This window comes from Martes martes, assembly GCF_963455335.1.
Source record: "Martes martes genome assembly, chromosome: X".
NCBI classification, from domain to species: Eukaryota; Metazoa; Chordata; class Mammalia; order Carnivora; family Mustelidae; genus Martes; species Martes martes.
This window is the reverse complement of record NC_137897.1, coordinates 11,337,860-11,353,021: the sequence shown is the minus strand read 5'-3', so window position 1 is coordinate 11,353,021 and position 15,162 is coordinate 11,337,860. Positions and strand designations below refer to the sequence as shown.

General features: G+C 44.0%; 1 protein-coding gene across 1 annotated transcript in view; it reads right to left on the bottom strand.

Moving 5' to 3' along the window:
• GRPR (gastrin releasing peptide receptor) overlaps window positions 1-13,143 on the bottom strand; it is a gene marked incomplete at both ends in the record, with an annotated part of 29,123 nt that extends 15,980 nt beyond the window's left edge. Inside the window, one exon of the mRNA XM_080795610.1 lies at window positions 12,731-13,143. Coding sequence (XP_080651736.1) covers window positions 12,731-13,143 — 413 coding nt within the window. The remainder of the gene's footprint in view (window positions 1-12,730) is intronic.
• Between the last annotated feature and the right edge of the window lie 2,019 nt (window positions 13,144-15,162).

Below are 15,162 nucleotides of genomic sequence, written 5' to 3'. Positions count from 1 at the left end.
TAATAAGACAACAGGCCACTGACCTTTGCTGTTGGTGTTCCAGTGCTAAACGCTCATTGTCCAGGATGCTTTGTCAATGTATCGGCGCAGGTAAGTGCTAATTTAGTACCTCGGGCTCTCCTTGGCACTATGGACATAAAAGTCCTTGACCATGAAGGATTAAAATCTGTTTGGGGAAGCAAGCTAGGCCCAGGTAAAGCCCTGAAAGAACAGAATGATACTTAACATATAACATTCCCCTTCGTGAGGTGCTCTTAGAACAGACGATGCTGGGTCAGTCTGCGAAGTGCTTTTACCATGGTGCGGATGTGTGAGTACATGTTTAATGACAAACCTGTTTTCTGTATAATTATGGAATTTAAAACTTACGAGTCATTAAGTCCCATTCCCTTCACATTACAGAAGAGCAAACAAGTGCCCACAGAGGTCGCACAGTTGGTTAGCTGAGAACCAAGACTTGAACCTACGTCTCTGCATCCCCTAGTTAGTTATATTTGACTATAGCTCTTCAGTCTCAGGTCTTTTTAAAGCACCAGTAAAGAATATTTTAAATATGTACTATGCTTATCTTCATCCTGTGGTGCTTGTTTCCCTCAAACCATCATTTTAACCTTCAATTTCACCTCTGCTGAAAAACCTAGGAAAGAAAAGATGTCAAATTCTGATTTTTCTATTCTTCTGTGGTGTTTCTGATCATTTGAAGTAGAAGGGGAGGGGTGCCTGGCTGCCTCAGTCAGTTGAGCGTCCGACTCTTGATTTCAACTCAGGTCATGATCTGAGGGTCATGGGATCAAGACCCACATCAGGCTCCGCACTCGACAGGGAGTCTGCTTCTCTCCCTCTTCCGCTGCCCATCTCCTGGCTTGACCACACATGCACACACACATGTGCTCTCTTTTTCCAATAAATAAATAAATCTTTTAATTTAATTTAATTTATTTATTTGACAGAGAGATCACAAGTAGGCAGAGAGGCAGGTGGGGTGGGGGGAAGCAGGCTCCCTGCTGAGCAGAGAGCCCGATGTGGGGCTCGATCCCAGGACCCCGAGATCATGACCTGAGCCGAAGGCAGAGGCTTAACCCACTGAGCCACCGAGGCGCCCCTAAATAAATCTTTAAAAAAAAAATAAAGTAGAAGGGGAAAAGAATAAATAATAATGAAATTCTTAAAAATCTGTTTTGTCATTTATTTAAAAAGAAATACGCATTTCCCATAGGCTCTCAAGGAGAAACTACTGTAATTTTGTTCTTACATAATTTTGTATTGTTTTTTAATTGTGTCTAACATATTTCTCAGAGGCCCAACCCTGGTAATGATGAAACTGTCTGAGAATTAAACAAAACACAACAAACAAAAAACACCACCAAAGGGGGAAAAAAGGAAACCTTGAAAAGCTTGAAGTCGACCTGTAGTCATTCTATTTATATGTAGACAGCATAAAGAAATAAGTGAGTCACATGGACATATTATTATTGTCACAATACGTTCTTCTCACGCTGGAAATGAATTTCTTTCTGTGCCGCACTTCACATTTTCTTCCTGCTTCTTTCCTATGTACCTTTAGCTATTCCCACTAGCCAATTGGTCTGAGTACAATACAAAAAAAAGAAAAAGTAATAAAGAAGTAAAGTTTAAAGAAATGTACCCCAGGAACATTTTGGCTCTTTCCTTGCCATGAAATTTTAGCTGTTATCAATCACTGCATCACTCAATGTCGGCTCGAGCTCTTGCTTTTTGGGCCTAAGAGTCCTGGCATAGTTGAAAGGTCCCGGGGGCTCTGATGTGCCTCCACCACTTGGCGGTGTCCACTGCGGCGGGCCTCAGCCGAGAGTCCCGACTTACTCACTTTGAAGTTAGCCAGAGCTCACTTCTCTGAATCTAAACTGCTAAGACAATGTGAGGCTGTGGATGCTGGTCCCACAGGCCCGACTGGGGAGTTCTGCACTCTTCTTTAGAGGAACTGGGATATGAATAGCTTCAAGGGCAGCAGATCAGGTCTTTAAGAGAGGTGGGATGGGATTTTCCACTTCGGATAATGGCAGAGCAGCTTGTTGCTGAGTAACTCTCCTAAAATGAAAAGTTCGAAGATCTCTTTGAAAACATCAGAGAAATACCAAGACAGTGAGGATTTGAGGGGCCCAAGCCCTGGGAAGGTGGGAAGCATAAAGAGATGAAGCTAGTAGCACCATTTTCCCCATAAGGCATTTACCAAGTTTCAAACAGCCGCAGAGAAATAAAGTTGAGCAGAGCTTCTAGCATTTTTAGGAGGAAGGAGGACAGTCAATGGAGTTCAAGGCCCGCCAAGGAGAGGAGGCCAGGTAAACGCTCCAAGCTCTCAGTTTGGATTCCCAAAGGGGGACACCTTAGTAGGAGGGGTGAACTAATTCTTGCAAAGACCAAAGCCCGGCCTCCAATCTGCTCAGTCCCTGATTGGGTCAGATAAACTGCCACCTCTGATGATCTCCAAGAAGCAAAAGCTAATCTTTTCTGAAAGATGATAATATCCAGAGCCTCAAATTATTTACAGTTCTTCATCTACAGAATCAGGTGGTCAAACAAAATGGCCTTGTATACCAGGAGGCAAAACAAAATGGCCAAAAAACAAGAGAAGAAAATTTGTAATAGAAACCGGCTTATAGAGCTTCTGCGTGTTAGAATTATCCAGAGAGGGATTTTAAAATATATTGGGACCAGTTCAAGAAATTAGATGACAAGATGGAACCAAATGGAAAGACCAGACACAGCTGAAGAGAGGATTCGTGAGTGAAAATGGCCACAGTGAAGTACAATGAGAAAAGAAGAAAGGAAAACGGAGTAAAACATAGGAAATTTATGGGACATGGTGAAGGAGATTGCGTTTCAAACAGTTTCTAGAAACAGAGGCCTGACCCTAGGATGACATTTTCTGCCTCAGTAAAAAGCAAAAAACAAGCAAAGGAGGAAGAACATTTGAAAAGCTTCAAGTTCACCTGTGGTAGTCTGCTGGTATGTAGACAGCATAAAAAAGGAGAGGAAAAGAGAATGTGACAGAAGCAATATTGGAAGTTGTAATGGTTGAGAACTTGACAATACTGGCTAAAATCTGCAAATCACAGATTTAAGAAAGGCTATGACTCTCAAGCAGGGAAAATACAAAGAAAACCACAGCTAAGTGCATCATGGTAATGCTGCTGAAAACCAAAGATAAAAAAATCTTAAAATCATTCAAAGAGCGGCAAGTCCATAATTCAAGACTGACATCTGTCATCATAGTGGAAGTTCACGTACAATAAATGCGGTGTCGAAGTGTGAAGGATCAGAACTACTGGCTCAGAGTTCTATGCCCAGTGAAAATCTCCTCCCCAATTGACATCAAAGAAAGGCATTTTCATACACACCAAACCAGAAAATGTATCCCCATTAGATGTACACTCAGTAAAATACTGAAGGGCATTCTTTGGGCAGAAGTAAAATGATCTCAGGTGAAGTCAGAGTTGCAGGAAAAAATAGAGAACAGCAGGAAAGGTAAATACAGGAATAAATTTAAGCCTAAAGGTAAATATGTGAGTAAATGTAAAGTATGTGTAAACAATGAACATAATGAGTTGTGGGTTTTAAAATACAAAGAGAATTAAAATATAAAATAACCATAGCTCCCTCCACCCTACCTCCCACAAAAAGGCAGAAGGGAATTAAAATTAAAGTGTCCTTGCATTGCAATCTTTGAATTGTCCTGGAAGTGGGAAAGTACTAATTTATAGCAAATTCTAATAAGTGAAGGATACATGTTTGTAAACTCTAGGGTAGCCCCTGAAAGAATACTAAGAAGAGAATATATAATTAAATTCATGGGGAGGTGTAGAATAATTAAAATATTTCACTAATTTAAAAGAAGGCAAGAAGAAAGGGAGAAAGGATAATGAGACAGGTGAGACCAATAACAATCACATAATATAACATGGTAGATTTAAATCCAAATATATCAGCAAAGTCGAATTTACCAGAGTGTCTGTGTTTATAGGACAGAAACCTGTAGCCAAGTTACAAAGAGCAAAGACATTTGTGTGAAGTGACTCATGTTATGCATATCCTCAAAATACCAACATTGATGAGGAAAACTTAAAACTTATAATGCAGTGGCATTCATGGCAAACAGGTTAATGGATGTTAATTAAATGAGCCCTTAAGATTACTCAAGGCACAAAATTTTAAATACTGTGAAAGTGTATAGCCCATACAGGAAAGAAATTTGATAGTGGGTTTCTCAAATAATCTTAATCATTATACAATAATCCTAAATAATACTAAACATATATGACATAACCAGTAATGACTTATGGAGCTGAAAGAAACTTTTCTAACTTCTTAATAATAAGCCCATTTTAATCAACCATGCTACAAGTCTGACTCGTCTTTCTCATTTCTCTACAGAAAAGGATATCACCAAACCATGGCCATTTTAAGAGGAGACAAATGAGGATGAAGCCAAAATACTTAAGAAAACAAGTGTGATGGTCATGTGTCAGGCAATGAATAATAGATATTATTTTTCTGGATTTTGTGATGTTTGTAGAATTTATCAACTTATTTACATTTTTAACACCGTGATTCCTAAATCTAATATTTTTCTAAATCTTTTAAAATGGCCACATTTCTACCTAACTTTGCATTCATAATTTTACTTGTTTTTTCTTAAAAAGCATCCTCCAGGGTGCCTGGATGGCTCAGTTATTCAGCGTCTGCCTTCGGCTCAGGTCATGATCCCAGGGTCCTGGGATCGAGCCCCGCATCAGGCTCCCTGCTCAGCGGGGAGTCTGCTTCTCCCTCTGCCTACCCCCTCCCCGGGTTGGCTCTCTTGGGGAAAAAGAAAAAAAAGGCATCCTCCAAATAGTTCCCATAAAACCTGGATAAGGTCTTTTCATCTAGAGTTGGGATGACTGTTCTGCTGCAGTCATTCTGCTAACCATCAAAGGAGATGAATATAGGGGCGCCTGGGTGGCTCAGTGGATTAAACAACTGTCTTTGGCTCAGGTCATGATCCCAGAGTCCTGGGATCGAGCCCTGCATCAGGCTCCCTGCTCAGTGGGAAGCTTGCTTCTCCCTCTCCCTCTGACTGCTGCTCCCCTTGCCTGTGCTCTCCTGCTGTCTGTCAAACAAATAAATAAAATCTTCAAAAAAAAAAAAAAAAGGGAGATGAACATGATTCACAAACCATAATCCAGCCTTTCAGGTTTTCTCTGTAGGACCTACCAGAATTCATTCATTTCTTTACTCCTTCCTTCATGTTTCCATCCACTCATGTATTCAACAATTCCCAAGCATCTACTGCAGGCTAGGGATGGTTTTAGTATCAGAGAATATGCTACTGAATGAGATAGCCTCCCATTTTGGGGAGGGTTATATTTCTAGTGCTAGAAGACAGAAAATAAGTGAGCAAATAAATGAACAAAATAATTCTCAAGAAAATGGATGATATTTACCTAAGAAAAATGAAGACATTCATCCATACAAAATCCTATGTGAACATTGATGACAACTTTATTCATAATCACCCAAACTCAAAAACAACCAGTTGACTCAAGGAGAGATAAACCAACTGGTATACCCACGCAGTGGAACACTACCCAGCAATAAGTAGGAATGGGCTCCTGATACACACAACAATGTGAGCTGAAAGAAGCCAGACTTAAACAACTATACACTGTATAATGTCATTCATATGCTATTTTGGAAAAGATCAGTGGTTTTCGGGAGCTGAGGGTGAAGGAAGGGGACAGATTACACAAGGACCTGATAGTATCTGGGGTGATGGATGTTCTGCATCTGGACTCTAGTGGCGGTGGTTACCTACTGCATAAGTTTGTCAAAATTCAGAGAAATGTACACCTAAAAGTTTACTGTACATAAGTTATACCTCAATCAACCTGAAAAAAGAAACTGGATGATAGAGTAGTGTTGGTCATTCCTTTAGAATGAATGGCCAACGAAGACCTTCCTTAGAAAGTGATATTTATTTATTTTTTTAGAGGGCGCAGAGGGGCAGGGGGAGAGGGAGAGAGAATCCCAAGCAGACTCCATGCCCGCACAGAGCCCAACGTCGGGCTCAATCTCACGACCCTGAGATCATGACCTGAGCTGAAATCAAGAGTCGGGTGCTTAACTGACTCAGCCACCCAGACACCCCAATAGAAAGTGATATTTAATGTGTAAACTGAACTAGCAGCCTCTTACAGGTTCCTAGACAAATCAAATCATTTCAGGTAGCAACAAATATCAGATACTAATCAGCATAATTTCAAAGATGACTACAAGAAACAAAATCCCTTGTTCCATGACTGGGAGGTGGAAAGAGAGGAATGGAGATTTTTTTTTTCTTTTATTCTGCAAAACATGTGTTTTAATTAAGGGAGAATTTATGCAAACCCTACACACCAGGAAGATTTACAAGTGCAAAAATGCTAATTTAGTCTATTTTTCAAAGGATGTTATTGACAAGCACAGTTCAAAAAACCTCACCAGGAAGCCATTTCAGGCTGTTCAGTATGTTTCACAATCAAGTTTGTGCTTTTTTTCCTTTCTGCCTCCATGCATATTAAGTTGCCAGAAACGATACTTAATTAATCACATGGAAGTTTAACACTTTCGAAGATAATGTGTGAGAGACAAGGTCAAAATCCTTTTCTGCCCTTCTGCCCACAGCACTCCAGTTGAAAGAGCCTTGCTGGGAAACCCCACTTCTGCCGCACCTGCCCTCTGGGCACCCCAGAGTCTGCCAGCAGCCGTGGCAGATCCATCACCCCGAGGAAACACAAGATGAGTTTCCTTCCAGAGAGGCAGTATGCCTCAGGACAGTCATACTATCGAGAAGTGACGAACTGGTGACTCATGTGAGCCCCTCCAACAGAGGGACTTTCTGGAAAAGATGCTTTACAAGAAATTAAATTGTCCTCTCTTGTGTGAAAGTGCCCATCTCCTTGAAATCTGCAGCTGGGCCTCTAGAACATTACAGGAGCCTCCGGCATCACTGGGGTGACCCCTTTAGGAGGGCACCACTTTGGGGCTACTCAGGTTATCCTCCGTCAGAACAGTAGGGTTTGGAATCAGAAGCTCCCACTGTCCAGGGAAGGGAAATGGAATCAGACTCTGTTTTGGTGGTGCGTAAAGAAAAGTTTCCAGTTCCCCGGAACGCACTAGGACTTCAAACGGGGAGAGCAGGATGGCGGTCTGACTGTACTCTCAATCTGCCGTGACAAGGCCAAATTCCATCGTTTGGTCTCTGTCAAACAAGGGTTTGAATTTTAAGATGACTTCTACTTGTCACTGCTCAAACCAAGCTGTGGTTATCGTCCTCTTACTAGATGTACAGTAGGCCCGGGTGTCATAGAAGGCACAGACCCCAAGGAGCTTGCCACATGATTAAGGACGTCGAAAACACATCTACACAAAGGACCCAGTAATACAATGCGGGACAGATTTGGTATTTCATGGTACAGGCAAAAACATCTTGAGAAAGGGAAATATCAGTGAAAGCAAAAGATCAGCGAATGCTTCACAGAGGAGACGTGACCTGAACTGTGCCTTGAACGATTCATAGGATTTGGAGAGAGGGAGGCAACGGAAGCCAGCTCTTAAGGAGGGGGAAATAAAGTCAGAGAGGGGAGAACAGAAGGCACGTGTGGAAGCAATGAGAAGAGTTTAGCTAGAGGGGCGCCTGGGTGGTTCAGTCGGTTAAGTGTCCAAACCTTGATTGCTGCTCAGGTCATGATCTCAGGGTTGTGGGATCAAGCCCCCTCTTGCTGGGCTCCGGGCTGGGTATGGGGCCTGCTTAAGATTCTCTCTCCATTTCCCTCTGCCCCTCCTCGCCGCCCCACCCCCACCCCGATCACACGCCTGTGCTCTCTCTGTCTCTCTCTCTAAAAATAAAAAAAAAAAAAAAGGAATTTAGCTACAACAGTGTTTGTTCTGGCAGCTAGTTCAACTAGTTCTGTCCAACAGAACTCTCTGCCATGATGGAAATGTCCTGTATCTGCACTGTCCAGTAGAGTCACATGTGGTTACTGAGCCTGGGACACGTGGCTGGTGTGACTAGAGAACAGAATTTTTAGTTTTACTCGGTTAGGGGCTCAGGTGCTGGACCATGAAGCCTGAGATGGCAGCAAAGGCCGAAAGCCCATTAGCTCATAAATTCCTTGCAATTAATTCAAAGAATCTATACTTCAAGAAGTTTACATAAATGCAACTCTTTCCTGTTTCTTTATACATTGCCAGTCACAAGGTGGGGGAAGATGTATGAATAGTCTTTTCCATGAAATCAAGGAAGGATCACAATTACGGCGTAACTCCTCTATCCATCTGCCTTTAACATTCATTCGGCCAGTTCCATTCCAGCAGAATATGAAGCAGGCACAATATAACTTGGGCATTCTATGCTGTCAGCATTACATCTAGTTTTAAACTTTACATTTATTGGAAAAGAAAACACAAATTCTCCCAACGCTTCTCCAGTTGAGGGCCCAATTTTGGTCTTAAACTCCATTTACCTAACAATGAGGCACCTAGTACAGAAATGGGCATCTAATAGGAAAGACCAGCATGTAAAAAGTATATCCATCCATCCGATCATCGTCCGTCCTTCTACCCATCCACTCATCCATCCACCTGTCTTTTCATCTGTCCGTCCATCCACACATCGTCATCCCCTGAATGCACTCACGGAAAGGTTTTTCTCACATTTACTCAAACAGGGAGAGCCTCATAGACAGGAAGAGATAAGCTGGTGACTGTATGAGACATTTTAAAGAATATGCTTTCCGATGAATTCTGAAAAAGGGAAGAAGAAGAATGAGAAGAAAAGTATGGATTAATTAATTAAATAATTAATTAATCAGTGTTTACTGATCACCCATTTGGTGCCAAGGAATCCTGTGATTTCTTAAGAAATTTCCACCCTCAGCATCCTTTTTTTTTTTTTTTTAAAAGATTTTATTTGACAGAGAGAGAGAGTGGGTACGCACAAGCAGGGGGAGCAGCAGGCAGAGGGAGAGAGAGAAGCAGGCCCCCCACTGAAGAGGGAGCTCGATGTGGCGCTCGATCTCAGGACCCTGGAATCATGACCTGAGCTGAATGCAGAGGCTTAACCGACAGAGCCCCCCAGGCGCCCCTGCCCTCAGCATTAATAACCTACTTGAAAAGTTAATGCAGTGAATATATGAAAGGCTAAAAAGAGACAAATGAGTGAAATACTTCCAAAGAGCAAAATGAAAGAAGTCATAAGGTAATTCATGTCTCAGATAATAAGCTTTATGTTTGGGGGAGTGCTAGGAACTCGGGGCTAGAATGGTCCAGCTTAGGGTTTTAAGGAGGAAGATTGAACCATATTCTGAATGCTAGGCAAGATGACAGATAAGAAAAAGTTTGGAGGGACCTTAGAAATAATCGAGCTCAACTCTCTTTACAGATGATTCAACTTAAGGTCAGGGAGCTAAGTGACTCAATCCGACTCCTTTCAATGGGGAGTAATGGCAGCAAATAGCCTAAAATGCAGCACCGTTGATGCCCATTCCAAGCAGGGACGTCACACGGGGAGTAGCGTCTTCTAGGCAGGGAAGGAGAAAGCGTTCTGGAGAGTGGGCGGGACACAGCATCGGTAAAGGAAGCAGAGGCAGGAATTCAGTATGAGGTATGAGGACATCAGTGCATGTCTAGAGGAAGAAAGCATGGAAGGAGAGGATGGGCAGGGACCAGAGGTGAAGGGCGTGAATGTAAATCTGCAATTGGCCAACCGGGTGAACCCCAGCATTCCGGTTTCTGGGACTGCCTTGAAGTCTCCCTCTGACACGGTGGCAGCAGCATAAACTTTTCCAGAAAACTGTTATTCCCTTCATAGTAACAAAGATTCAAGTTGGTCTGGGGGGAGGGAGGACTGCAGCAGGGAGGTGGGGATGAGTCCCGGCACTGCAGGTGAACCTTCGGGGGCAGGGAGGCCTCACTCCACTGCCCTTCCCACCTCGGCACCCCTGAGGCTGTAGAGTTAGGGTGGGGGCTGATCATCCAGCTTGGAGGGTCTGCTGGTTCATCCTTCTACCACCCTGTCAAATACAGACTAGCACTTTAGGAAACTCTTTGACAATGCTTACTAAACACATATGTGTCCCCTATGATCCAGCAGGTCCATTCCCTGGCTCAAACCCAAGAGAAACAAACACGTATGTCCCCCAAAAGTCATGAATAAGAATACCCAGAGTGGGTTATTATGGAAACAACCCAATGTCCATCAGTATTCGAATGGATACAGAAATACAGAAATTCGAGTGGATACAGCAGAATATCCACACAAGAGTTAAGAAGAAACCCATTGCCGTGCGCACCCACACAGGTGACTCTCTCAGACATGATAAGCATAAGAACCATGATGTCCTTTATATGCAGTTAAAGAACGGGCAAAAATAATCTGTGTTAACTGAACTCCAAATAGTGACTGCTCCTCTCTAGGGCATTCACTGGAACGAGGCACAGAAGAAACTCCTGGGGGGGGGGCGGAAGCGGACTTTTATCTCCATCTGGGTGGTGGTTATGTGGTTAAAGACATAAGTAAAAACCCCATTGAGCTATACACTTGTTCACTTTACTGTATATAGATAGTAACTTGTTGGGAAAAAAGGAGTATGTGTGTCTCTGTGATTGCCCTGCCATCCTCGTGAGGTTATTGTAAGACCCCAGTAGCTTGTAAAAATGAGATTCAATAGATAAGTACAGGTTTACATGATTTAACTAGCTCAGCACTTACTCTTGTCGAAATTGATTACACGCACTACCTGTGATTCACGGGACTCGTCAGCTTTTTGAAACCTCAGCAAAGCACAGAAAGTTAGGTACAGGGAAGCTTCTAGTAGGGGAAGGACACACAGGAACTCTAAACTTGCTGAGAACACACGGGAGCTGGCAAAGGCTGCAACCGGGCTTTGGAAAGAGCCTTTCTGCCCACAGGGAACTCGGTCTGCTCGGCAACTCGGGAAGGAGTCCCCTGCAGCTGCCTCTTTACGTTCCGCAGCCTCGCCTTCCTCTCTGTCCCCCCACCCTGCCCCAAGAAGCCGGTAAACACCCTCTACACCACTGTACCCACCTGTCCGGAGTCCAGAATCTTACCCTCCCATCAGGAAAATTCACCGCTATCCTGAGATGCCCTTAGCATCTGTGGAATGAGCCACAGACCTTCTGCCTGCGCCAGGGTCCACCTGGCCCGGGACAACCGGTGAGGCTGCCCGTGGCCACGAGTACCTGGTGGGCCAAAGTTTGGGGGAGAGCCAGCTGGGAATGGAGGAAGCCCCTCCAGCCGGTACGATGTGCAAACCTTGCCTCAGGGCTCTCATTTTTCCATCTTTGAAAATGAACAGTGTACTTCAGGCAGCTAAGTATAAACATGTGTCTATAAATACTGATAACACTATCTTTATTCGGCCGTTACTTGACAAAGCCAGATCACCCGGGGACTGTTTGCTCCTCTATAAAATGAAAATCCACTACCGTCTGTGTTAAAATGTGGGAGTTTTCTTCAGAGCATAAACTTTCGAGAGCTGCTTCTATGCCTTTCCTGGTACATGCTCAGATCCTCATACGTCTGTAATGGCATCACAGACAGAGCATTTTCGAATCAAAGCTTGAGTCTCTGGTTCACCGTCCCAGTTTTTCTTAATTTGACCGTATGCTCCGTGATGTTTCTGGAATCAATACGTTACTGGGTCCAGTTTCTAGAGCTCAGAAGCATGTTAGATCTAGGCAGCAATGTGTGCCAACAACCTGCAGATATTTCCCGACTGTTTCACTCAAGCAAGTGTTTTTTTACAAAATAGACGCTTGGTACATGTTCGAGGAATGATTATGAATCTTTAAGAATGAATAAATGTGAATTTTTAAATTTCACATTTAAGACTGAATAAATGTGAATTTTAAAATTTAAAAATTTTTTAATTTTTAACACGTTCACACAAGAAAAGCAGTTCACAGATACGAGTGTTGCCCAGAAAGAAATGCTGGACTCCCTCCCCTACCGACCCCCTCCCCGAAGGCACTGTATGTGCAAGTACATCAATAAAGGTATTAAAATTCAAAATCAAACTTGAATGGAACTTTCTCAAGGGGGAAAAAAATCCACATAATGCTTGATTTCACTGAAGGGACACTTACAAAAACCAGCTTTCTGGTTACAGAGAGCCAAGTACAAAATCAGCTATGAGAAAAGTTAAATGGTCTGAGGAAACTAAATTTCAAAGAAATGCTGCTTATTTTCTCCTCTTGTTTATTTCTGAAAGAATATTTTGAGGAAGAAATTCAGTGGGACTTTTCTGTTCTCTGAAGCCTTTGAATTACTTCTAAGAAATGTTTGCCTGGAGTGTAAACTCTATTAGGTGTGATTTTTTTTTTTTTTCTCACCAATTAATTTTGCAGGGAGGGAGGAGGTAGGAAAAAGCAATGCAAAACCGATTTGTCTCCAGAAAATACATGTCAATCTTATGCTCAGAGGTTTTTTTTTTTTTCATTTGTCCCCTTTTGTCCCACAACCCCCTCACTTTTCTTTCTTAAGCCGATATGTCAAACTCAAGAAGTAATCCCCAGAACAACGTGCCTAGAAGGGAATCTGAGTTTGAGTGAAACTTCCCTTTGTGCAAATAGCTCTGCCTGCCCCAAGCGGGTGGCTCATTTCCCAAGGCACCTGCTACCCTCAGAGAGAAGGTGACTTTCCTCCAGAACTCACCTGTCCGCAGAGAGAGCCGTGAGCGTGAAGACAGACACCCCCACCGAGGTGAGCTGTATGAATGGGATCAGTTTGCAGCCAATCCGGCCAAACAGCCATCTGTCGGCCAGGTACCTGCTGGCATCCACGGGAGCGCACGTTACCAGGAGGAGCAGGTCTCCCAAGGCCAGACTGGAGATGAACAGGTTGGGCACGTTCCGCATGGCCTTCACCGTACAGAAGATCTTGATCAGGGTGACGTTGCCGATGAGGCCTATCAGAATGATGACCCCATAGATGGCCGGGATGACATAGAAGACCCCTGGGTGGAACCAGTCGTCGTTCGCGGGTAGATCTGCACTGTGATTGGAGATGTTGCAGTACAAGAAGTGCTCCACTTCCAAGTTCAAAAGCAAGCAATCATTCAGAGCCATCCTCTGGGTTCTTTCCCACCTGAAAAGGGCTCTCAGAGGCTGTTGCTTAACTCTGATTTTGTAGTTGGGCGAAGATGAGGCTAAAATCTAGGCTGGGCTCTTTATCTTCCTTGACACAGATACTCTGAGGACACATGCACTGTGGCATTCAGAAGGGTCTGGTGCTATTTTGATGCTGGTCCTGCTCTGGTCCTCACATGGCCAACGGAATACATGTCTAAATTCAATAAGTTACAACCAAACGACAACAAAAAGTCAGCCGGAATTAAACCCACTCTGTATCAACTCCTTCTACCTCCATTCTAGGCTGAGTCTCTCTGGCTGCAGTTTACTAGGAACTTTTGGCCGGCTCTTTTCATACGGCATGTCCTATCCTTCCTGATAGTTCGAACCTGAAGGTTTAAAGTGGGTAGAAAAAAAACTGCACTGAGAAGCCCTCCAATCCTCTAGGCAGGATGCTGTGCACGTCACTGACTTCACCAGCAAACAGCAGCGGCGCTGAGCCGGGGCTCTGCGGGGGAACCAGGGCTACGTATAGACAGAGAATGCCAGCCCCCTGCTGGACACTTTCATCACCGCCCGGCAGCCGGCTCTTCCCAGATGGGAACCGGCCCGCAGACTCCATTCCGCAGATGTCCTGGGCCTCTCATTTCGGACGTGGCACCCTCTGAAAGGCACTGCAAACCTTGCTGATGCTGAGCCCATCGATCCAGATAGAACTCACAGCCCCATTTCTCATCTCTTCCAGTACGTTAGAATGGCATGTTCAAGTGGCTGTAAAATGCGGGCTGTATCTGAATTAAACACACAGGGATGCACGCGGAATGCCCATGTGGGAGCTGTCCCACCGGCCTTCCCCATGGCTCTTTGAAGGCGGGCAGCCACTGAGGGAAAAAAAAAATGGGCATGGGATTTGTGCCTTAAACCTTCAGTAACGGACATCTGGGAGGGCCGAAGCAGAAAACACACACACACACACACACACACACACACGCTCTTCCCCATAGATTTGCCAGGCCGTTATTGTTCCCTTTACCAGGGAAAAATAAAATCGGGCGCTGGCTGCATTCTCAAATCTCAAAGATCAGTAGTCTTTTCCAGAAAAATGGGATTTTTCTCACTGGACCTAAAAATTACATCAACTGGCATTTTGATGCAGTTACTTGCAATTTTTTATCGACTGCCTGCCAGGTTTTGTAGCAACTTTCCTCTTAAGCCCTGAGTGGGAAATGAACTGAAAAGGGCTTACAGATAGAATACCAAGGAATGGGGGAATGGTAAGATATAACTCAGAGTTGATCGGGGGCCAGAAAAGGCTTGAGTTTGGACCTTTAGCCAACAACTCACACAGACGTGACGAGGGTTTATCTTCAAGACTTCGGAGGAGCCTGCTCTCCCAGGAATATCACAGGAAGCCAGTTACTGATGGGTTCTGCCATTGAAGGTTTGGCTTTTTGGGATCCATAAGGAGTAAAGAAGCTTGCACTTATCACCAGGCCAGAGGCCACCCAAAAAGCCTCCAAGCTTGTTGTCACGGTAATTTCCAACGGCCCGTGACAACACTGAGATGGCCTCCACGCTCTTCCACAAATCCAAAGGGCCTGTGCGCCCCTCAGCCAGCCGTAGAGAGCCTGACTGCGCATGCCTGGAGTGGGAAGAGCTGCTCAGGGGAGATCAGTATCACCGGTAATGAGTCAATAACCACGAGCCTGGTAGTGTTGATTACTTGTTAGCACTATACCTTCATCATGCTCTATATGGCTTCTGGGCTTCGATCTGGCCTTCTTCACCGACTGCCCTGGCAAATGATGTAGGCAAGTTAAATGAGTTGTTGTCTTCAACTTCAAGCTCCTAATCTGAAAAGAGGGGATAATTTGTGAAGTTAACTGAAAATACCCATGTTAAGATTTCACAGCGTTTGGCACATAGGAAGTGCTCAATTAATATTAGCTGCTCTTACTATAAAGCTGTTGTTATGGTTGTGATTGAGAGAGATTAGTGTCGTGGTTTTACTCTGGA